Genomic DNA, 24523 nt, shown 5'->3' on the forward strand with positions numbered 1-24523 from the left:
ACGTCATCGACACCCGGCAGAGCGTCCCGTCGCCATGTTTACCGTATTAAACCGTATGTAAGCGCAAGAGCAACTTCTCCGCCTTCAGGAACAGTTGGAATTTTTCGATCGATAAAACCTTACGGTAGTTACGGTATTTACAATCTGACATGCGCATTTGTGTCGGCGACGACACGTTCGGACTAGAGTGCCTGTAGAGAGAGAGTGGCGACAACTCCATTCACTCCAACGGTTCTGTTTTTTCACAGCAATGGCGGCGTAAGGAGACCCTCTCTCTACAGGCACTCTAGTTCGGGCTTAAAGGGTTTTTAACGGACAAGATTATTCGGTTAAAGTTCAAACGGTCAACAACCGGTCAAGCGGCCACCGGTTAGCATCCCTAGTGTGATCCTACACATGCAAAATGCCCTTTCTCTGTGCACATTACAGGGGGTCTATGATAATATTTCATTTAAAATGACATGAATAAAGCAGAATTGTTGTGGTGATGGTACACCAAAATATGTAATTTTTCAATATAATCTTTTTATTGTCATCATTGGGTATACAAAACATTATGAAACTGGGAGAATCTGAAAACCTTCCCATGCTGACAGAGGCCTTTTAGTTGATTTCTCCTGAGTCAAGCAAGCACTTTTTCTAGGGAGGGATTAAAAAGTTACTTTCACAGGTAAGACTGAAGAGATCCAACCAGAACACAACCTAAGGCTTCATTCCTCACACCCCATTTGATAGAATTCATTTGACAGAAATCAACTGCACCTGATGTCTTAAACATTGTATCCTCAAAGGGAAAAAATGGTAACAGTAACTGTTAACAGTAACAGTAAAAAGCTTACATCTAAATATGGAGCTTTAGCTAGCGATGGCATTGTAAAGCCCCTGTAGGCCATCATGGGGTTTCTGGCTTCCCTTGGGGAGGCGTGTCTAACCGGTTCTCTCCCTGCAGCACTGATTAGTAACTCTGCTCACCTGGGCCCAGTGTGCTGAGGTTACTTAAGCTCCTGCAGTAGGCCAGTTCACTCTCTCTCCTCTCCTGGCCACCTTTGCAGGCACACCGTGTTTTTGGTTTGGTTTTGGTGATGTTGATTTGAGTTTTCCTTTTGTTATGTTTGCACTTTTACAACACCCTCACACACATACATACTCACTCATGCACACCACACACCACTGACTTTACTGATGTCCACACTTCATTTGGTAAATACTTAATTTGGTCTAATTTGGTTTAATCTGGTTTAATAAAACATTATTTGGCTTGTTAACATGGTGTTGTCTCCCTCCTTTGTTGTGACTCCTTGAGCCAGGTCATGACAGCATCAATTATGGACTTTCTCACATCAACTTTACTATTACAAGTGTCTAAAAGGTTTGTTTTTAGCATGTGTGCTGTTAGCTATGAAAACATTTTCTATTATACTGTTGCAGCATAATATTTTCACTATAGTTGGTTAGTCTTACCAGAGTCACAACAATATCTTTACCCCAGTAGGGGAATACCAACCCCTGCTGAAATGTATTATTGTAGAAAATGCAGTCCCTAAAACATTTTATTTCGGTTATTGACTTTTTTGGAACTCTCAAATCTTGGTGGATGATGACAACAGTATTCAAGAATAATACTACATAATAAAATATCCATTTTAACTGGGTTTAGATCTCTTTAATGTGGTGCAACAGCTCATCTTTGAAAATCACTAAATCCATTTTGTATAAATCTGGGATTCTCATAAGTTGCTTTAAAGAAAACGGATGCAAGGGTAGTGATTGATTACTACCAAGCTAACAGAGCCTGAATACCCCAAGGAGCGCCTGCCATGAAACTATTACTCATGTCAGAGGCTTGGCCTGCTAGCTGTGGTCTGTGTGACCTGTGATAATGTTGTACTCGTGTGTGCAGCATGTCTTAAACATTGTCCATGCTTTTCATGTCAACAGTGATCTCTCTGAGGACAAATCAGGTATTCTAAATCAAAATCCTAGACAAGGGAAACCAAAGGGAAGAAAGGCTAATGCCATTAAGATTTTACAGTCACAAATGGACTTTGTATATGGACCGTATACTGGGTTAGTAGATGGGTGCCATCTCCATTGGCCCTGCTAAAATTCTGGCAAAAAGAAAATAGTTTAACACCAACCAAGATTGTGTGTAAGCAAGAGAGTTAAATTTCTATCCCTTTTTTTAAGTGTTTCACTCCAAAATACTATGCAGTGTATCTATTTTGAAAAAAAACAAACAAACAAACAAAAAAAAAACCACAAAAACTGATTTCCCACTATTTCGACAAGACAAGTACAATCATTATTGGCACATAATAATGCACCTTACTTTCATGTCGAGTAAACTTAATAATAAAGAGAGCACTCAGTAAAGCACAAACCTCCACCAAAACTATGGAATTCCTCAGATCACCACTTTGCACCCTTTCCTGTATTAACAATGCCCAAAAAATGATGCTACCTGTTACTGTACTTTGACTCTGACTTTGTTGTCTCTCTAACATCTTTCTGTGATCATAACCTTGAGTGGGAGCTTCTCAAAGAGGCCTTAATGTGGCGCAGTGCCATGGCTTCACACACACTCCAAATGGAGAGTGAAGATACAGAAGGCTAATTATTTTACAGCCATTTCTGTATTTAGACTGGCTCAAGCTCCATCTCCGTCTTACTCAGCATACTATACTGTGGCCAAAAGAGCTTCTTTCTGTCTTTTGTCTTTTTTCTTTCTCGCTAACTCTTGCTCTTTCATTGCATTTCTGTATCATACAACTTTCTATTCCATTAGACAGGGACTATAGTATTCTCTGTTTGTTTGCCTCCCACACGGTCTTCCTCACTATCATACATTTTCTGCATATAAAAGATCCACTGATCAAAAATGATTATTTTTGGCAATTCTGCTTTATTTGACAGTTACAGTAAAGAGAGACAGGAAAGGCAGGGGAGAGAGAAGCAACATACAGCAAAGGGCCTGAGTTCGCATTTTAACCCAGGACACTACAATCAGGACTCAGCCTTAGTACATGGTACGTGCTTCTTAGGACAGCTCACACCAAGGATCTGTCCTACAGACACCACTGTTCCAGCAAAGGTTGCTGAATGGTGGCAAACACTGCAGCTTATATACTTTGTTTATTTACAATGCATCCCTCTTGGGCTCCTATTACAAGCAGAATACGGCACATGCTGAGGATTAAAATTCTCAAACACCTAAGCCATGATTTTTGTTTTTTAATCTCATCTGTTTGCAATGTCAGCACCACCTCTGCACAAAGTCTGGATATGCTGCCATCAGGGCCAACTGTGAGACAAGGTTTTATCATATCTGTGTTTGTTGTCCTACCTCTGGTCCTGGAGGCCCAGGTGGTCCAATTAGTCCCATCTCACCAATTTTACCCTGTTGAAAACAGAAAAACAATCAGGATAAACATAAACACCAAACACCACTTTCTCTTCCCCTCCTATCCTTTTCCTAATCTTGTTTCTCATTTTTTTCAACTATCTCTCTATCATATTCATTCTCTCTTCTTCTCAAAACCACTGATATTAACGCTTACCCTGTAATCTGTTATTACTTTTCATTGTATCATTCTTTCAGCAGCTGTGAAAGTTTGTGGTTGGGGTGTGTGTGACACACTCTGAGTAGTGTATACAGTGTAATCCATCCAAGTGCTCATAATGCCTCAATGTGATGCCATATTGCATTCCAACAGTCGTTTAACAGAGCAATGCCAGTAAGTATGGTTTGGTTCCAAGCTATGGGTATGGCAAGACTAAGACTTAATTATACAGACAGATGTAAAACATACACCAGGCTAAGCATTAACTTGTCATAACAAATGATCAAGCACCCTTACTATGTTTTTTTGTTTTTGTTTTTTCCCCTGCTGTGCAAAACGTGGGCATCTGAAGCCAAATCAGGTCAGTCTGCCGTTCAGTCAGTCATCACACACTTACAGCTGAAATTGCTCTACAGCAACAAACCACAGCAAAGATGGGGGACCATGTCATGTCTAGTGGAGTGAAAATGCACAGCTCCAGACTGTGACCAAAATTGTCATTTGTTGAAAGTGCAGAAATTAAAATTTTACATGATCACATTTGTGCAAGTGCATGGGATTTCATTATCTCCAAAGTAAAGGACACAGAACCCCCACCCCCCCCAAAAACATAAATAAAACAAAACAAACAAACAAACAAACAAACAAAAAAAGGTGCGACCAAATCATGTGCTGGTGTAGCTGACTGAGAAAGTTGGTAGCACCAGAAGAAAAGTAAGTCTGGAGCCATGAAATGTCTTTGACAAACCGGGTAATGTAATGGCCAAGTAATGTGAACACGAATACATTATAAAGTACACTGAAGTGCTGAAAAGTAAAATAGCATGGGATGATGTAAATATGTGACTGTAGGTTCAGAATAACTTACGTGCATGCTGCTAATACTTTGCATTTCACTCAGGTTTCCCCAAGATTTTTTGTCTGTTTGGCACTGGCTAATCTTCCTGTATCTACAGTACAGGCCAAAAGTTTGGACACACCTTCTCATTCAATGCGTTTTCTTTATTTTCATGACTATTTACATTGTAGATTCTAACTGAAGGAATCAAAACTGTGAATGAACACATGTGGAGTTATGTACTTAACAAAAAAAGGTGAAATAACTGAAAACATGTTTTATATTCTAGTTTCTTCAAAATAGCCACCCTTTGCTCTGATTACTGCTTTGCACACTCTTGGCATTCTCTCGATGAGCTTCAAGAGGTAGTCACCTGAAATGGTTTTCACTTCACAGGTGTGCCTTATCAGGGTTAATTAGTGGAACACTGATAAAGAAAGAAATTCCACTAATTAACCCTGATAAGTTTTCAGTTATTTCACCTTTTTTTGTTAAGTACATAACTCCACATGTGTTCATTCATAGTTTTGATTCCTTCAGTTAGAATCTACAATGTAAATAGTCATGAAAATAAAGAAAACGCATTGAATGAGAAGGTGTGTCCAAACTTTTGGCCTGTACTGTATGTGTATCTGTAATAGTTCTGTTTTGGACAGTCTTTATTGGCACTGTCAACCAGGAAAGTTGAGACCCAACAAGCCAGTAGATGCTTTTGGAGTAGATGCATTTCTGAATGACAGAGTATGGAGAGTCTCCAGGACAGAAAATGTGACATTTACAGTTTTACCATACTCTATCATAGATATGGATATTATAATGACATGTTATAGAAAAAATACTGAATGGATTCCAGCTTAACCTATACATACCAAAGGGGAATTTATTACATAACTTTGCCCAGTGTTAGCAAAACTTTTTGGCAAAGAGTCAATTATGTTTTGATGCTGAAAGACAACTAACCGACTAGACCATAACCTTAGAGGAGAGAGTGAATCTCTTCTTCTTCACCAACGCTTTGCTGAATAATTTTGCTGAATAATGTGATTCCATATCTGTGCTCACTTCAGTTACAGTAACAGTTGATGCTGCAGACCTAGCTAAATGCTGTGAGACTAGACAGTACACAGACTAGTTTACAGTCCATCCTGAATAACAGGAATGAGATTTAAAAACAGGTTTCATCTTTCCTCTTGATCTCAGCTTGTTTAATAGTGCCTACCAAACAAATTTCTGCTCTGAGAATGTTGAATGTCTTCCATCTGGGCTCAGCACCCAGCAAGTGCAAAGCAAAGCTGATAGGCTGTGTGACCAAAGGAGCTTCAGTTTACACGCTAGCTAAAATAGACTGCAGATCTCATTGTGGTATATTGTGTTTACTTGGCAATGTCTATAAAATTCATGAGAATGCTTTATAAAAGGGCATGCACACATAAACATACAAACACATATAAACAAATAAATACACAAATAAATATCACTGATGTCTACACGTGTCTGCACAAATTTACGTGTAGACAAACACCGCTCAGACGTACCAGTGGGCCTGGTTTCCCGCGAGGACCAGCAGGGCCAGGCAAACCAGGAGCACCCTGAAATACATACATGAAACACTGACACTGGTCTTACTTCAACAACCTCTATGTGTACAAAAGTGTTTGTGCGTACGTGTGTGTGTGTGTGTGTGTTTGTACATAAATGAATATGTGTGTATCTGGCTTTTTGCATTCTTTTAAAGTATATCACTGAGAGTATGTCTGAATGTCTGTGTTTATGTGTATGTTATGCTTCAAGAAAGCAAAAACATGGCAGACTGATTGTAAAGACAAGTCAGATTCACACACAATTACAGTATGACCATCATCAATCTCTGCAGTTTTACAAATGACCAGACACCCTCTAGTAATATTAGTCTTGTGTAAACAAGGTGCAAGGGTGCAATTGTGTGTGTTTTCTGAGAATCTCGTGTGGCAGGAGACGTACCTTATCGCCTTGATACCCCATTTCTCCTGGTTCACCCCTTTGTCCCACTTCACCCTGAATTTCACAGCATCACAAAGAAATATAACAACACTAAAAACAGATAGATAGATAGATAGATAGATATATAGATAGATAGATAGATAGGCAGGCAGGCAAACAGGCACTGCTCTGTATATGAAAGAATGAAAGAGGAAATATAACACAATAAAAATAAAACTGGCAAAACTAGCCTCTATCAATATTCAGAATCAGTAAAACTGACGTCCGCACTGTAAAGACCTAATACACTTGGGAATTATGGAGCAAAGGCAATCTTTAGTGGCTGCTAACAATCTTTCAAAACACCCTCTACTACAGTCTAGAGATAGTCTATGTACAGATACAGTACACTGCAATAATAGAAATATTTAGATCACCTTATCACCTTTCAATCCAGGCAGGCCAGCTCGTCCCGTTGGGCCCTGCCAGGGAGGGAATAAGGTGGGACGAAAAGAATGAGTAAGTGTTGATATGTGAGGAAACATTGTTGTTTGTTTGGGGCTTTAATGATTACAATGGCAAAATTCTTTCAGATTCAAACATCTGGAGGCGCAGCCAGGGAGGAGGAGGCTGATGAGAGATAAAAGGTGATATCATGGCGCAAGGTTGGGGACATTTCAGTTGCAATTCGATGACTGATGACAGGATTCATTCTCACTTATTTCGTTATGAATGGGATATGACAACTGACCAAGAAAGCCATAGGGATCTTGTAGATTCATTTAACAGTAATGTCTCAACATGGACCTGTGTTGAATTGATAAAAAAAAGCTTTTGCAATTCACATTTCTCTCAAGGCTAAAAAAGCTGCTTCTCATATCTATTTGCATTTTTTTATTATTATTATTTAGAGTTGTTGTGGTTGCCAGAGAGTAGCCTACCTGAGGTCCCACCATGCCAGGTAGTCCTCGTGGTCCCTCAGGCCCTGGCTCTCCCTGTGCAGACATGGAGGGAAAGAATGAGCTTTACAAGCCACACAGAAATACACCCACTCATACAAACAGCGTCATGCGTATTTGCAAATCCAAGCGTGTATAAAGGCACACATGGAAACAATGTTGCACAAATGTGCAAATGCACAGGTGTGCAAGCACACATGCACTCGTACTGTACACATATGCACACACACACACACACACACACACACACACACACAAACAAATTTATGATACTGGCCCAGTGTTGCGGTGAGACATTGACTGGCGTATTTCACAGTGAATGTTTCCGATCTCTCCTTGGCAGACACATTATTTTGACATGAACAGTATCTGCTGTTTCCTACACAGCATTCCTGTTTGTCAGAACTCTGCAACAGACTTAAGTGTTGCTGACAGTAGATCTTGTTGTTTTGTACTCAAGCTGGCTAGGTTGTGTTCAGCACCGCCTACCCGCAACATCTCCTAATTGACACAGGCAAAGGGTCTTTTCTGATGAATCAGAAAAGACCCTTTACAAGCAGGCAGGTAATCAGATGGGCCATTATGTGGTTTTCACCAGCACTCGTTATTGTGCTGGTAACGTTAATTACACTCACTGCAATTGCTACGGCCACGTCAGCAACAATGATGCTGTGATTACAATGATGATGATGATGATGATGATGATGATGATGATGTGTGTGTGTCTGTGTGTATGTCTGGGTGTCTGTGAGCACATGTGTGGTATGTAGTGGCAACATCAAGGCTGATGACCAGTGAGAAGATGGCCCTTACAAACAAACACACACACACACACACACACACACACACACACACACACACACACACACACACACACACACATGCACCCACACACACACACACACACACACACACACACACACACACACACACACACAAACATGCATATGAACTGACAAGATGCATACACATATACACATTATTGTCTTTAATGAAACAGCATAAAAGCCAAATTGGGAAAAGAGTAAGCAAGACAAAGGAGAGGATGATCTGCCGGGATCTGTTCCTTGGCTTATAGAGGTGAGGGCAGTGTCTGCCTTAACCACTTTAAAAAAGTAAATCACGACTTTATGCAAAAACATCTAGTGAGTTCAGCTGGCCCACAGCAGGATGCAAGTAACTGTGGAGATTTATCTTTCTCTGATGATCTCATCACACACCTAAAGCCGAAATCCTCTCCTTGCTGGAGAGGGCCTGAGAACACTTCCTCTTGCACAGCTGTGTGCAACTACAGTCTTTCATCACGATGATCAATATCTTCATCAGTCTGAACAATACAGATAAAAAGGATTTGAGAGACCGAACGAGAGAATGTGGCTTCATGCTATGTCATACAGGACATGTGGCTTAAAGCAGAAGACCATCTGGACTCTGTGTGGCTAGTGTTTGATGGTCAGGTGCCACTGGCTAATAGTACTACAGCAGTATCCAAATCACCCTCACTTCATAAAAAGGGGCTTTCAACTGAGGGCAAATAAATAAATGACATGCTGAAAGCAGGCGATAAGGAGGGAAAGAGGATACCCCTTCCCATTCCCCACAAACTCTGGTGTCCATTGGCCAGCTTTGCTCAAATTGCTGTCAAGATGGACCCTGACTGCCAGTTAAATTATAGAGATAACTCTTCTAGCCATGTGAGAAAAGCAGTGATTAAGGACTTGATGAAATCCAGATTGTTGCATTCCTGTACATCTACAGTAGTTTCAACACAAACACTGCAGCAGCCTTAGAAAATCAAATTAAACATGAAAAGCCTGAATAACGCCTCGATATACTCAAAACATTACACACACCAGATAAAAGGAAGGTGTACAATTTAATTATACGTTTGCAGGAAATGATGAAACTTTGGCTCAAGTACAAGCTCCCTACCTTCTCTGAGGAAAGGTCTAAAGCTGGAATAGTAAAACGGGTAATAAAATGAAAAAGCCTATTAAGATTAAACAACTATTTTAATCTCCACCTATCTGTTGTGTTTTTCATTCAGACAGCAAAAATGTGTCTGGCTGCCCCAGACTTTGTTGAGTCATATATTGGCAAACACATGAGGTGCATACCAGAACCAACACTTCCTGCTCTGTTGCTGCTCTCTCCTTGGATACTTAACTCTAGTTTTAACTTTGTGTAATTTGCTTATAATAAATTTGTGATTTGAAACTGAAGCCAGAAGGGTATGAGTATGTGGCAAAAATGGGTTTTATGTGTCAATATTAAGTTGTTCATGAGAACTACTATCTCGTGCCAGAAGTACTCAGCTGGAATTTTGACCAAAAAGGAATTACATCAAAGACTTAAAACTGGATTAAGGAAGTGTAAGTATTTTGGCTCTCTAATCAGATTACTCAAAAGTACTGGCAGAAGTCCACTGGAATGAAGTAATTTCTAAATAACCCTTTAATTGCAGTAAAAGACACTTTCAATAATTATTCTACTGAAACAAATGATCATTGTCCAGAAAAGGCCAATTACCTGTTTTGTTTTGTTTTGTTTTGTTTTTGTTTGTTTGTTTGTTTGTTTTCCATTTTTTGATTGTTGTGTTTTGAGTAGCTTAAAAGGAAAAACATGTTGTTACACTTTTCAAACTATCAATAATTCATGAATGTTACTCAAAACTCACTTCTTTAGTTTCTGAAGACTGGCTGTGTCCATATTTTATATTTCATCTTACAAAGCTTGAAAACCATGATCCAATAAGTCACTCAATTGAAGCACTGTTGTGTGGTTATGTTTTGGCTTTCTCCATCACTCCGCACAATAGCTTCCAGCCACATTTGTATCAGAACTTATGCAGCCAAAAACACAAGGTTAAACGGTCCATGTGAGAACCAACTGACATTTAAAGTTTTCATGAAAAAACTGAGGACCAAACTGTGGGACGACTGTACAGGAGCTCAAGCATGAGACCTTTTTTAAAGAAAAAAAACAAAAAACAACAACAACAACAACACACAAGACAAATTAGAGTGCCAGACAACAACCAGATTCAGTCCACCCTTCAGGAGCATGATGATCTCTTTGATCTTGCAATGGTATTGAGGGCATGTTTCCATTACTTTGGTTATAATGTTCTCCAGAAATAGGTCATGATTCTTTAGAGAACTACAAAAGAAATATGAAGCAATCAGAAAGTGAGGAAAGGAGAGTAGGAGAGAGGAAAAAGAAGGTAAAGTGAAAAAGAAGGCAACATGACTGTAACAATGACAAAATGTCTGTCACAGGACAGGCTGAGGGAAGCAGGCTGGATGCCAAGCTACCAATTTGTTGCGTGCCCTATCAATGAATATCTTTTTGAATTTGAAGGGCTTTAACATTGGGCAACATGAGGAAGTAGTGCCACGGTGTGTTTGGACATGTGATTCCATTTGCAGTGTGACGAAAACCATCTCAAGTTTTCGTCACGCTGTCCCCTTGCTCCAGGCATGAAAAGGAACTGACATAAAAAGCTCAAGCAACTCATGGCAGAGTTTTTTTTGTTTGTTTTTTTTTCCCAATAAAGACATTTCCAATCCACCTCCTATATTTCTTTTTTTTCAATGAAGTTGGAAAAAATACAGAGGAATAGACTAGCTGAAAAAAGGAAACATCACTGAGCTGGCTGAGATTCAAACCCATGCAGTCATCTCCATCCATTTTCCACTGTTCTATAATTTTTCAGCATTCAGTGTTAACACTTCTGGCGTTAAAACCAATAAAAGTTGTTCTAAGATGTTTCTTAAGGCACAGTAAATACAACTTCACTCACTGCACCTCTGCATTTTAGGTTTTTGCTATCAGTGAGAAGTTACTTCCATGTTCAGATCATGACTGCTTAAAATACTTTATGTTCAAGATTTGTTTCAGTTACAGTGAGTTTCTCTGGAGACTATGAACATGCACATCCATCAGTGTATCCCGCAGGTTCCAACCATATGAAACATCCAGCCATTCATAGAGAGAAATCTGTCAGGGATCAAGAAATTCCTCGGGAATAACTGGGCTGCATTTGAGATTTCTGTGAATAGTCGAGCTTGTATGTATGTGTGTGTGTGTGTGTGTGTGTGTGTGGCAGTGCATACCATTCATCCATGCACATGTGAGCATCTGCTGTCTGTCTGTGTGTCCTGTCTAAACCATACAAAGTGATTTGCGGTGTCAGGTCAGGAGACATCAATCTGACTCAGATCTAAGACCCACGGGTAACATTGGCTTAAATTCTGAAATGGACAGAAAACTAGTTAATGTAAAATACAAATGCAGTTAATTCATTGGAGGGACTCTTTTTCACTAAATGTGGAGTGATATGTATTCACTTTTGTGAGAATTATTTCCAAACCATTAAATAAGATGGATAGCATGAGTCTGCAACTATCAATTAACACACTGATTATTCTTTTCAGTGCTTAAAGCAACAAAATATGTTTAACAGTTCATGTTTCTCAAGTAAAGTATTAAACTGGGGTTCAATTCCCAGTTATGGCACTCTGTATTGTGATTGCCTTGCATCTGTAATCCTCTGTCTGCTTAGTTCCTGGTTTAAATAAAGAAAATACTCAAGGAGGGTATATGGACAGCATACTTCCCCTCCTTAAAAAAAAGACATGAAAAAGAAAAGCATGCTGTGTGTCTGTGTTCGTGGCTGCCTGGGGTTGTCAGTAGCAGAGCTGAATTACAGCCGGTAGCTGAGGTGAAGGTTAAGGAAACTCCATCCCTCCAGATGGGTCGGCAGCCCAAGAGTGCCCACAGGTTGACCCTCAAGCACCCCAATAAATCCCCCCTTTATGAGGACAGCAACCCAAACTAAATGAAGCAGGAAATGATGAAGTAAGAATGGTGCCAAATTTATAGTTGTAACAATTTTTTTGACACTAACACAGGGGTCTTACACACATCTCCCAGAGGTTTTTTTTTTTTTTTTTAAGTTGTGTAATCAGCAGCAAAAAGACATCATGCTCTCTTTATATCCTTCCCCCTCCAGCACCCCTGCAAAGACTAAACTTTATGTCCTCAGCTTCCTCTCTACTTTGCTGCTTTAGCAACAAAAACCAGTGTGTGCCACAGGGTGATTCACCAAAAAACACAGCGGCCGTCTGGCAAGAGTTTGAGCCAGATTCATATTTTGTCAGAATTCAACCCGACAACAAGCTTCAGTGACCAATCATGTAAGCCTGCGATGAGACCAAACAGGGAGACAGTGAACAGACGAGCCACGTGGTGACATAACCACACATCTGTCTAAATGCTGCCCGAGACAGAAAATTAGCCTCTTCTATAACTCACATGCCTACGAAACACCTACAACACCAACTGTGTAATTTCGGAAACCTGGGGTCAAGTGCAGAAGAGGATTTTTTTCAAGAGATCATCAGGGATCCAGAGTTAACAAAGTCACTATCTGCATGCAGCCAAAACATTACTGATTCCTGCCCCATTTGTCTTCTGTCTGTGTTCCCGCTGATTACTTAGGGCCCAACATGCAGCCAAGTTCTGAAATTGCATAAAATACTGGTAATCTACCCTTGGCAGTCACCTGAGCATGACTCTAAGCATTCAGTGGTAGCACTTACTACCACAGTGAGGGATACACTAGTGCCATCAAAAACACATGACCCTGGCTGTAGTCCTACAGCACGTCTGTCCAAGAAACAGCTAGCAGCATGAAATTCAAATTAATCAGTAAGGGTGCAATGAGGCAAGTCCAGCTATCCATCATCCAAAACCTAATCTAACTAACAGAGACAGACATGCAAAAAGAAAATTGGACAGCTAGGCAGACAGACAGGCAATCTTATAAATGAAGAACAAAAATACAAATACATAACAAAAGACAAGATGTGATACAGAAAATAAAGACAACTTGAGGGTATACAGGGCATGGAAAATGTAGCACACTGAATGTAGTCAGAACTTTTTCAATAGCTCAAAGCATTCAAACCATGGAACATACATTAAGTCTGTGTTACACTATGAATAGGCTAGAAGCACATGAATATGTGAATTTAGGGGTTGACATTTATAAACATACAATGCATTATGAATGAAAAATCACCAAAAACTCACCCTCAGACCAGGGAAGCCACCAATGCCAGGTCCACCAACAGGCCCCTGTGAAACATCACAGCAACATCCTAAGTACACAGGACAGGACACTTACAGTATTGCACTAACCCACATAGCCAAGCCTGAGCCTACTGCGATGCTTTTTGCTGACCAGTTGAAGAGAAATCTAAAATTCTCAAGGTGTCATTCATAAATATTTTGTATGCTCTTGCACAGGGCTCTTTGATGTGTTCAAATAAAGTCTTTTACCCACAATCAGCACATTAGTAGCTTTAAAAAAAACATCACATTTAATTTTTTTTGCAACCTCCTGTTATACGTGGTAGAAATTTCCTTTTGGAACCTGTTGTTAAAAAGCTGTAAAATTTTAAGCACAAGGCATCCAATCTCCTGGCAAAGCATTATCTAAGATCTTAGTTTAAATAACACGCACAGACATGTGCAAGCACATAGTCTGGACGATACAAATAGTGCACACATGGTGAGATTATAATGTATATCCACATAAATACTGTATCATGGACACTGATGCAATACATACAGAATTTCTCATGCACTGCCGTACTATTAACTACTTCCCTCACTCCGTCTTTTTTATGCAATAATATTTTTTAACTACCACTGATCAAACAGAAAAGGCAGGAATCTAAAACACAACACAGATCATTTGCAGCATACTGTGTCTGCCCAATAACGGCAATCTCGAGGTGCTGTAGTGTTTAAACTCTGTCCAAGTTTGCCCTCTTAATCTTAATAGAAAACACATCATTGTCATAATTTTGTTTCCCACGATTTTAAATAGCACAGCATATCTTTCAAGAACATCAGGCACTCCACATATACACTGAACTGGGAACAGGAAAGTCACTGGGCATGGGCTACAGTTAAGTGTTCATGTTGGGTGTTGAAATTAGCCACTGATATATTAGTTACAGTAATGGCCTGCTAGTTCATCTCCAAAATGATGATTTTTGTGTTAACATGCAACCACTAAACACTGCTAATAATGCAAGCTTCCACTGATACGAGCAAGTTATTCCATTTACTATTGGTTTTGGTTAAAATGAGTTATTTATTTATTTATTTATTTTAAATCAAATTTACATCACTGGATAAATTGTTGGTAAGAGAAAACTACTACTACTACTACTACTACTACCTCATGGGTACTACTGTAATAGTATATTTAAGAGTGGGCTGTTATCATCTTTATTAAAGATTAAGGTGCATATAAACAACCTAATAAGCAGAGGTGCATGTAAGTGGTATGCCAGTACACATGCACTGCTGAAATGCAAACACATGTGCCACCTCTCCCATTAAGCATTCATCTGCGCACCAAAAGTCGATAATTTATTAGACGATAACAACTACAAACTTTTGAAACTTACGAGACCTGAAGTTTGATCAGTCTGATCTCTCAGTCACCTTACTGTGGAGCCAACTGTGTTTAGTGGGTTGAATAAAACACCTAATTTTCCTGCATTGATCTATCTAGGTGCACAGAGAAGCACACAGGATATAGTGGATGGACTTGTGAAACTGGAAGAAAAGCTTGTTTCTGTGTGCTCGGATGGGGCAGCAGTTAATGTCAGAGCATACAACGGAGTTCTACTCAAACTCATACAGTTACTCTCTTGTGCATGTTCTGTGCACTGCACACACACTTGAGAACTGTTGTTGCTGTATCGGCTGATCATGCTGTGTTGTACATTATTGAGAGACATTTAACTGCTCTGTTGTCAAGTTATTAAGAGCCTCTACTGGCAAAAAACAACAAAAAACATGAGAACACTGAGAAAAAAATACATTGAGTGAGGGACTGCCTTTGTTAAGTTGGGGAAGTTTCACAATTAGAAGGCATGACACATTGTTTGAAAAAACAAAATCTGCAAGCGATTCCAATTCAGTTTGCCATAGATGATTACAGTGATCTACAGCATGTCTGCACAGAACTTTTTTTGTGTGTGTGTGCCTTCTCTCCAACATGTTTGACTTTGGGAATATTTTCCAGCTCGCATTCTTCAGACTTCAGCAGGTGAAACTGATAATTTACCAGTACAAAGATGAACTCACGGTAACTGTTGGACAGTGTACAGTGTTGCTTGATGAAGAAGGCAAGAACATAAAGGAGGCAGCAACCAACACTGATGCAAGGATAAATCTGCAGGGATAAATCTGATATCCTAAGAGCTTTGATTCACAAGTTTCAGACCAAATATGAATCCCTGAACTTCTGTGTTCCTTTTTGAATTTTTGGTCCGTCAACATGACCACAGGAGATGCAAGAGATCCACACATTTGGAAATACAACACTCAATGACACATTCAAAAGATATGAGGTCTGCTTATCTGTGGAGGCAGAGTGTCTTGTGAGAGAATGGATGCACCTCAAGCAAGCAGTACAGTGTGTGAGAGGGACAGAAAAACGAACGTTCATCCCTACATTACATCCACACAATTACATACATACTAATGACATACATGCCAATAAGACCTCACCCAGGATGTGAGCCCACATGTGGAAAAATAAGAAGGAAGTAGGGCTGCACGATTATGGCCAAAATGATGATCACGATTATTTTGATCAATATTGTGATCACGATTATTCATCACGATTATTCATCATGTTAGGGAAAGCATCTGTATTTTTATTGCACTACTTTTAAACAAACAATATATGAACAGTTTTCAATGCAAAATGAAACTTTAAATAAGACTAAATGCTTAATAATAAAAAATAAAATTATTTGACTAGTGTGATCGCTCCGTTCCGTGCTTGAATACAGTACACCTGCCCCACTCTGGCATGGTTGGAGGGGGTGTGCTCCAGTACGATACGGGCATTCATGCACGAGCACATGCACGGTCACGCACGCACCGCGCGAACGTGGATACAACGTAAATCATGCAACTTTCCTCCAGCCTCCGCAAAATCGTTTAATGCGCGCAGCGCCGCGTTGTGCAATCAATAATCAACCATGTTGTCTGTCTCGCTGTCCGTTGTGCTGCTGCAACCGCATATAAACAAAAGTTGATTTATGATGAAAGTATATATGGCAGTCTGTGTGCGCCCGGGTGGGCGCGGTGCCGGCCACAGCACCAGCCAGCATCAGGTGGGCTGGCCGCAGCCCCGCACTGTGTGCGCGGCCACCCGGTTGAATGTAGCCTAGCAGCCAGCTGACATACCGCTCTGGCTGTCAGTTGGACCTTTCTGAAGGAGGCAGTTACCTCCGAAACTGTCAAGGTACATAAACATCCCTTAACCTATGTCTGATTAAAAGAAACAAAAACGTTATTTAGTTAAAGGAAGACATAATGAATGTATTTGAACTATATTGATTAATGATGACGTCTGAACATGCCTGTTGTCGTATTTCAACGTGATGATGTGTATACCAGGGGAAATCGCACTTGGGCGCGTTTGGGCTTTAGGTAATGTGAATGCAGGCCAGCCAGGGACTGGAGAGGGGGGAATTTTTGCTTTAGTACGATACGCAGCAAATGGCCCTATATAAGCAGGCCCCGAGTAGCCTTTCTGACGGGGAACTTGTTGCAGGAACTGCCGTAGCCTACCTTCTTCTCCCGACATGACTCGATCTCATCAGTCCACCGAGTAAGGGTTAAGGGGAGGGTTAGGGTTAGGGTTAGGGTTAGGCTAACCCTAACCCTAACCCTAACTTGAGGCTGCCGCTGCAAGGTGCGCTCGCTTGTTATTTAGGCAGCTTAATGAAGCCCTAACCATGCGTTCGCCCCCTGGTGGTTGGCTGACTACTGGCTGAGAAAGTGCTTGATTAGATATGCAGCAGAGCCCGCATTTTAAATGTAAATATCGGTGACGATCAGGCTCATTTAATCGTGGCAGCCAAAATCGTGATCACGATTAAAATTCGATTAATTGTGCAGCCCTAGGAGGAAGGGTGGAATTCTTACCTCATTGCCATCGGGACCAGGAGGCCCCCTTTCCCCAGCATCACCAACAACACCCTGCGGAGCATCACAAATAGCTTGAAGATTTGAGTTTTTCAAAGAGGTTCCAGACATCCCCAGCTCATCTCTATCCCCAAATTTCAGTATGTAATATTTAAATGCAGGTGAGTTTTTGACATTGTCAATCAAATCACCAACACTGAGTTTTTGAGTTTGTCTTTCCCTAACAATTCCTTAACAGTAGGACATTTTATTATCCAGCTCAGCTTTATCATCTAACTATAATCTTATGATCTGTCAACAGGTTTATAACCCACTCTGTCTCTTGTTTGATATCATTACTTTACTGCTATTCATCCTGCCATGAAAAATGTCCAAGTTTGAACATCTCTTTGTGCCCGCTAGGAGACTTAGATGAGCATTTAACCTGCATTTTCCTCAGATGATTGATTAAAAACAAATGTAATGTTTGTATCGTATTAACAAGTAAAACCAGCAGTTGTTTCAGAACGCAAGACTAGCCTGGCAGTGTTTTGGTGAGGCTTGTGGTCAGGCTTGCAACAGCCTGTGAGCCATGGACTATGATCAAGTCAGCCAGGCAGTGCTCAGTGTTCCAGAGAAAAAAAACCTTTGATAATCCAGCTTCAGTTGAACACAGACACTGGGCCGCCTGCCCGCTTGGCACTGTGAACACAAAAGGAGCTGACACTTGTTTTTTAAACATTAACTGTTTTCACAATGTGAAATGTGGGTCCAGCCTAGGGATTTCTCTGTAATAATCTGTTTTTTTACTTCAATGCCACCCTGGGGCAAGCTAGACATTGCAGCTCCAATACCAACTTTAAACAACATCAAACATGTCCATGGTGATTGGCTGCCTCACTGAGTTGCTTTTTATCCTCCTGTCTTTTCACTCTCTGCATTGTACAACAGTTAATACGGTATATGCCCACAGACTGATGCCCCACACAGCTCTGCGTGTAAATTATTGCCATTTTAAGAAGCCCTAACATATACTTATGGGCTGCATAACATTCTGACCAGTACTTCCCTGTTCTATAATGATCTCTAATGATGTGCACCAAAGTGGGCAATCACTCTTACAGCTGCCACCCAAAATGTCATAGTACATTAACCCCTGCCCCTTGTTCCTGTAAGAATCTTTTACTGACTATCTCAGATTTCAAGCTGGCTACTAAAGATTTCACATATTTTTACCTGTCTTCCTTTAGGACCAGGCTTCCCAACAGGACCAGGAATCCCCTAGAAAAGAATCAAAAACTGATGAGGAAACATAACATAAAATGATTTACTCATTTGACCCAAATGATCAGATAAATACAGGTCATGGTAGTGAAGGTGTAAAAGGGCATATTACATATCTATCTATCTATCTATCTATCTTTAGTGTTGTGTTATATTTCTTTGTGATCTATCTATCTAAAAAGTCTAACAAAAAAAAAAGTCCAATAAGTCCATAAAGACTGGGATCACTTTGAGACTGGGATCTCCTCAAAGGGATGAGAGCATTACTATAATCAGGATGTTGTTCACCTGTAACCTTATGGAAAATGCGAATTTTCCTTACATTTTCATCTGTATCAAATATTTTCAAGCTATAAATGAATGCTTTTGATATATACAGCCAAGTGTATTTTCCTTTTGCTTAATAGGTCCAAAATTACACAGGAAAATTAACGTCCTGTGATTGGAAACATTCTGACAAAAGTCTGCAAGTAGTTAGTACCTCAGAATCTAACTAGATAGATTGGAATAGAGCTGACTGCAACACACTGATTATAGCCAAATGCTAAAAGTAAAAATTTGATGAGAGTTGGCATCTACCAAACCTCAGACAGGGATGTAATCAGTACAAGACAAAGGAGCAAAAAGTAAATGGAGGGAAAAGCAGGAAGCATTAAACATAAAAGGGAATGGGACAGGGGATGTCAACATGTCCAAAACAGAAAAAGTATGAAAATGATATAATCTTTATGTGCACATATAAAAAAAAAAAAAAAATCAAATCAAAAATCACTCACTCTCTCGCCTTCCAGCCCTGGTGGCCCTGCTACACCAGGAGGCCCTATGAAACCCTAGAAAGATAGGTAGATAGGTAGGTAGGTAGGTAGGTAGATAGATAGATAGATAGATAGATAGATAGATAGATAGATAGATATAGATATAGATATAGATACATACATACATACACACACACTAATAAATTAGGACATAGTGGAGCTTTACTAATCTGGGCAGCAAATCAGGATGCTGCAACTGATTAAATGTAAATCTAACCCTAACCCTAAGTAAACCACTCTCAGGTAACAAGTAAACTATTCTCTGGTATTTGTTGTGAAATTGTTTTCATTCACTTCATTTCATTCACATGAAAACTAAACTGAAAAAATAAGGACCTATATAATGTGCAGCATAGGTTACTCTGAGATGCTTCAGCAGCTGCAGACAGGCCTAAGGATTTGTATCTTAAGGTCCTCAAGGAATCACAGAAGTCTTGTGCTCCTGGAAGGGACGAGTGACAGACAAATACTTAGGGCCCTATCTTGCGCCAGACTCCCTAAACCCGTTATTTGTGGATTTAGGATTTAGGAAGAGGCGTTCCCCCGTAAAAGTTGCTATCTTGTGCACCTCCCGCTATCCGCAAAACACTTGTGCTACCCGCTATATTATGTATAGGCGTGTTTTGGGCGTTACGCCAGTTAAACCAATCAGTGTGCCAGGTGCCATTGCCTTTAAGGGCAGGCTGCGCTATCCTAAATCCTAAATCCTAAACCCGCGATGGAGAGAGGGAGGTAGATTTTCTCAAGGCTTCTACTGAGGCTAAAGCAAGTTGGCTATATACATATTATATATTATATTATAGGCGAGTTAATTCGGGAGGTGGAGCCACATGTGTCCAAGTGGACGTGTCACAAGGTTGTACTGAGTAAAATCCCCGGCTCACACCACACACACACAAGAGGCAGAGGTGGAACTATGTGTAAACTAATTTATTGACAAGGTAGATTGGGCAAATAAAATATTAAAAATAAAAATATAGCACAGCTGCTGGCTTATGATAAAACAATAAAACGTGCTGGCGTAAGTGTCCAATTAAAACAGTATTTCCTCTAAACAGTCTATGGGCCCTATCTTGCGCCAGACTCCCTAACCCCGCTATTTGCGGATTTAGGATTTAGGAAGAGGCGTTCCCCGTAAAAGTTGCTATCTTGTGCACCTCCCGCTATCCGCAAAACACCTCCGCTACCCGCTATATTATGTATAGGCGTGTTTTGGGCGTTACGCCAGTTAAACCAATCAGTGTGCCAGGTGCCATTGCCTTTAAGGGCAGGCTGCGCTATCCTAAATCCTAAATCCTAAACCCGCGATGGAGAGAGGGAGGTAGATTTTCTCAGGGCTTCTACTGAGGCTAAAGCAAGTTGGCTATATACATATTATATATTATATTATAGGCGAGTTAATTCGGGAGGTGGAGCCACATGTGTCCAAGTGGACGTGTCACAAGGTTGTACTGATTGAGTAAAATCCCCGGGCCACACCACACACACACAAGAGGCAGAGGTGGAACTATGTGTAAACTAATTTATTGACAAGGTAGATTGGGCAAATAAAATATTAAAAATAAAGATATAGCACAGCTGCTGGCTTATGATAAAACAATAAAACCTGCTGGTGTAAGTGTCCAATTAAAACAGTCTTTCCTCTAAACAGTCTCTATGAGTAATATACTCAGTCCATTCCGGCGGCGTCCCGGTATCAGTCCGACCGTGTGCGTGGTGAGGCTCCGTCGGGGCGCGCATTGAAGCCGCCTGGGCGCGCTCTCCTAACAGCCCAAACGGGTGATAGCGGGTGGTCCTGACCACCCGCTATCCGCTATCCCTAAAGTGTGTGCGCAAGATAGCAACTTTAGGGATAGCGCATGAAACACGCCCACGGACGCACCTCCAGGCACAAATGATGCAGTCGGCATAACGGATAGCGGGTAGCGGGTGGCGCAAGATACCGTTTAGGGATAGCGGAAGTTCCTAAATCCGCAATTTGCGGGTAGCGGGTCGTGGCAGCGGATAGCGGGTGGCACAAGATAGGGCCCTTAGTGCCCAAGCACCTTGAACATAACACCATATGTGGGTTGGGCTGAGCTGTCAACTGATCACCAACTGGTGAGGGGCTGGATCAGCAGGGAGGCTGCCTGACAGTCCAGGTATAGCAAAACATGTAGTGAGGATGTGCTTGGAATGCCTGGTAAAAGACTCTGTTGAGAGGGGGCTGGAAATCTGGGGTCCAAAACCTCTGCTGTGGAAGTGACTGCTATGAAATGTGGTCATTCATCTGGTTACTAGGTAACAACTTGCAAACTTGAACTTGAGCTGCCACTCCAGACATTGCTATGTCCTTCTTAGATTCCTACAAAATTTGACACTGATAATCGTAGCATTTCAGCCTCAAGTTGGACCAAGTTAAACTCAGAGTCGTTGAACCAATGTGCTGCTCTCAGCTCCACTGCAGAATGTTTATGTGATCAAACATATTGTTCCTAAAACACCTCTGGTCATGAGCTTTGGGTAATGAAAGACTGAGCTCACAAATAAAAATGGATGAAATTAGCTTTTTCAGCAGGGTGGTTGGCATAAGGTGAGGAGCTCAGCAACCCAGAAGAACCTATAAGTCAAGCAATTGCTCTTCTCCATTGAGAAGGTGAAAATTACCTGGTAATGATGTCCCTTAGGCCCCTCCTTTTGGAGGTACACCAAACATGGTATAAACATGAACTTTCATTGACCCAAATCTCACCATGTTCTCCTACAGCTCATATCTACCAGGAACTTTCAAAGTCACTGTATGTGACAATGTATTGTTTTTATTATTATTATTATTTATTCTGTATTTTTCTGCAACCCTGTCTCTCATTCTTTCCGTCTGTCTCTTTTGTCTTACTCACTCTCTATCTCACTCTATCTCACCCATCCAATCTTTCTCTCTCATCTCCTTTCATACTTCTGCCCTCTGTCTTCCCTTCTCCTCCCCTCTTGGTTCTCCTGTTCTTCGGGCATTCTTGGTCCCCGAGGAATGATCCACTGCAAGAGCAGCCAGACAGCCTGGTTGGGAGACAATGCAGACCCCAGACCAGCCCCCACAAGGAGTCTGCAGCTCCCATCAAACAGTATGTCAGAAACACAACTCAGATCCTGGGCCAGCCCCTCTGGAGCAGAGCTGCAGGCCTGACACTGTCCTAATCCTTTCAGGAAATGAAGTATTCACTCCAGCGCTGCTGAGGGAGAGAGGGCAGACAGCGCAGAGAGCTAGTTGTACTTACACGGACACCTTTAGGCCCTGGGTTACCTTCTGGCCCAGCCAAACCCTGCAACAAAGGAAAGACTCTAATGAGGAAGAGTATTGTCACAATACCTACAAGCTCAGTTGTCACATAATTTGGGTCAAACCTAAATACACTGATCAACATGGTCAGTTTGTTCTGATAAGAGAGATATAGGCTTGATTGACAGACAGCTAAGAGAAACCACATGCTGTTCATACTTCAGACAGCAACATTATACTTCCTGATCTGTACTGCTGGCAATGCACAAGGTTTAAACATTCAACAGTCTACACACTGCACATATACAAAATTTGTCACAATTAAATTCATTTATTCAGTTCCTTGTCAGGGACTTGCTCAGTAACTGTACAGTCAATTCTTTATTATTTCTGGGCACTGTAGGTTTTGGGACTGTATCAGAGGTTCTTTCACTGCATGCATTTTCTTTTCAGGCTAACATAAGACAGAGCACTAGTATGTTTTAATGAGCCTGAGTCCAAGGGTGAGACTGAATATATTTAACTTGGGTTCCTCACTTAAAAAAATTACTATGAACCTGACAGCAAATAGTAGTCAATTGTGAGCAGAATGGTAAAAAAAAAAAAAAAAAAAAAAATCCAAGAGGATAGAGGAATTCTGGTCATTGTTTGTAGCCTGATCCCAAATACAAGGTGAACAGGAGCAAGGAGAGCTGTATGTATGACAGAAAAACTGTTTATGTTTCTGTGTATATCTATATGTTCTATGTGGAAAAGGCAGAGGAAAACCCAAGAGGGTGGATGGAGGAATCGGAAGTGTATTTTTCACTGCACCTGCCTGCCAGGGTAACCTGCAGCCCCAGCCTCGCCTGGTGGTCCTGGTATGCCCTGCATGACACAGAGAAAGAGAGAGAGAGAGAGAGAGAGAGAGAGAGAGAGAGAGGTGAATAGGGAGATTAGATGGATGGATAAAGTGAAAGAGGAGAAACATAGGCCCATACCAGCGCTGCCAACTGAGGAATAAAACAAGCACTGTTCATCCCTTCTTCCCCCTTCTCCCCCTACCCTGTCTAGATACAAGCCCTCCTCTTTCTCCATCCCAACCCACCCTCACTGCCTGTCTAGTCTGCTTTCAGCCCACTTTTACAATAAAAGTACATTTTACAGTTCAACCATTTAGTCAATGCTCTTATTGAGGGAGATTTACAATGATTGTAACAATTTCCTTCACCTCTAACTTTGTAGGAATCACTGAACCTGAATGAGTAGAATACACACAGTTGAAAGTATTTTTATTCATATCCACTTGTCATTCATCAGATTCATTTAAATGGGTAGAATTTCCTTGACATGTAGCACAAAATCTGTAAAATCTGCAACAGTTTGATAAGGTGATCAATAACTCAATAATTTGCCTGTAGATGTTATTTCTGGCTGTCTGAACTCATTTTCTGACCCACACTCTCCATTTTGGAGCGACCCCCATCCCACGTTCACAAACAGGCATTTACAATTGCTCAACAAGGCGACCAACTAGTATCATAACAAATTTTGTTCTCAACCCAAAAAATGAACAAATGGCAAATGACAAAACAATTTCACTTTGGGTACTGTATATTAACCGCTTTAATTAAGGTTGCTTGCTTGCTTACTCTTTCATCATGAAAACATGTTGTCTATATTTCTGTAAAGGTACAAGCCATAAGCTGTGCCACTCTAATTCTATATGTATCATGGCTAATTATGGGGACAAAATATAGCACCTGGCACTGAGGTAATCCTATGCAGCTCACAGGACTGAATGACGTCCTGCGTCTAAAACTCTACGCTTTGTGCATTCTGATGTGGACATGTGTAGAGGGCCT

At 40.8% G+C, this 24523-nt stretch overlaps 1 protein-coding gene across 1 annotated transcript in view; it reads right to left on the reverse strand.

Moving 5' to 3' along the window:
• col24a1 (collagen type XXIV alpha 1 chain) overlaps positions 1–24523 on the reverse strand; it is a 115770-nt gene that overhangs the window by 51129 nt on the left and 40118 nt on the right. The window contains exons 9-19 of the mRNA XM_030050414.1: positions 23493–23546; positions 22678–22722; positions 19385–19438; positions 18561–18605; positions 17346–17399; positions 13413–13457; positions 7299–7352; positions 6795–6839; positions 6379–6432; positions 5934–5987; positions 3344–3397 (exon numbers count right to left, since the gene is read on the reverse strand). Of these exons, the coding sequence (XP_029906274.1) occupies positions 3344–3397; positions 5934–5987; positions 6379–6432; positions 6795–6839; positions 7299–7352; positions 13413–13457; positions 17346–17399; positions 18561–18605; positions 19385–19438; positions 22678–22722; positions 23493–23546 (558 nt within the window). The remainder of the gene's footprint in view (positions 1–3343; positions 3398–5933; positions 5988–6378; positions 6433–6794; positions 6840–7298; positions 7353–13412; positions 13458–17345; positions 17400–18560; positions 18606–19384; positions 19439–22677; positions 22723–23492; positions 23547–24523) is intronic.

The sequence above is a fragment of the Myripristis murdjan genome, chromosome 4, assembly GCF_902150065.1.
Source record: "Myripristis murdjan chromosome 4, fMyrMur1.1, whole genome shotgun sequence".
NCBI lineage: Eukaryota > Metazoa > Chordata > Actinopteri > Holocentriformes > Holocentridae > Myripristis > Myripristis murdjan.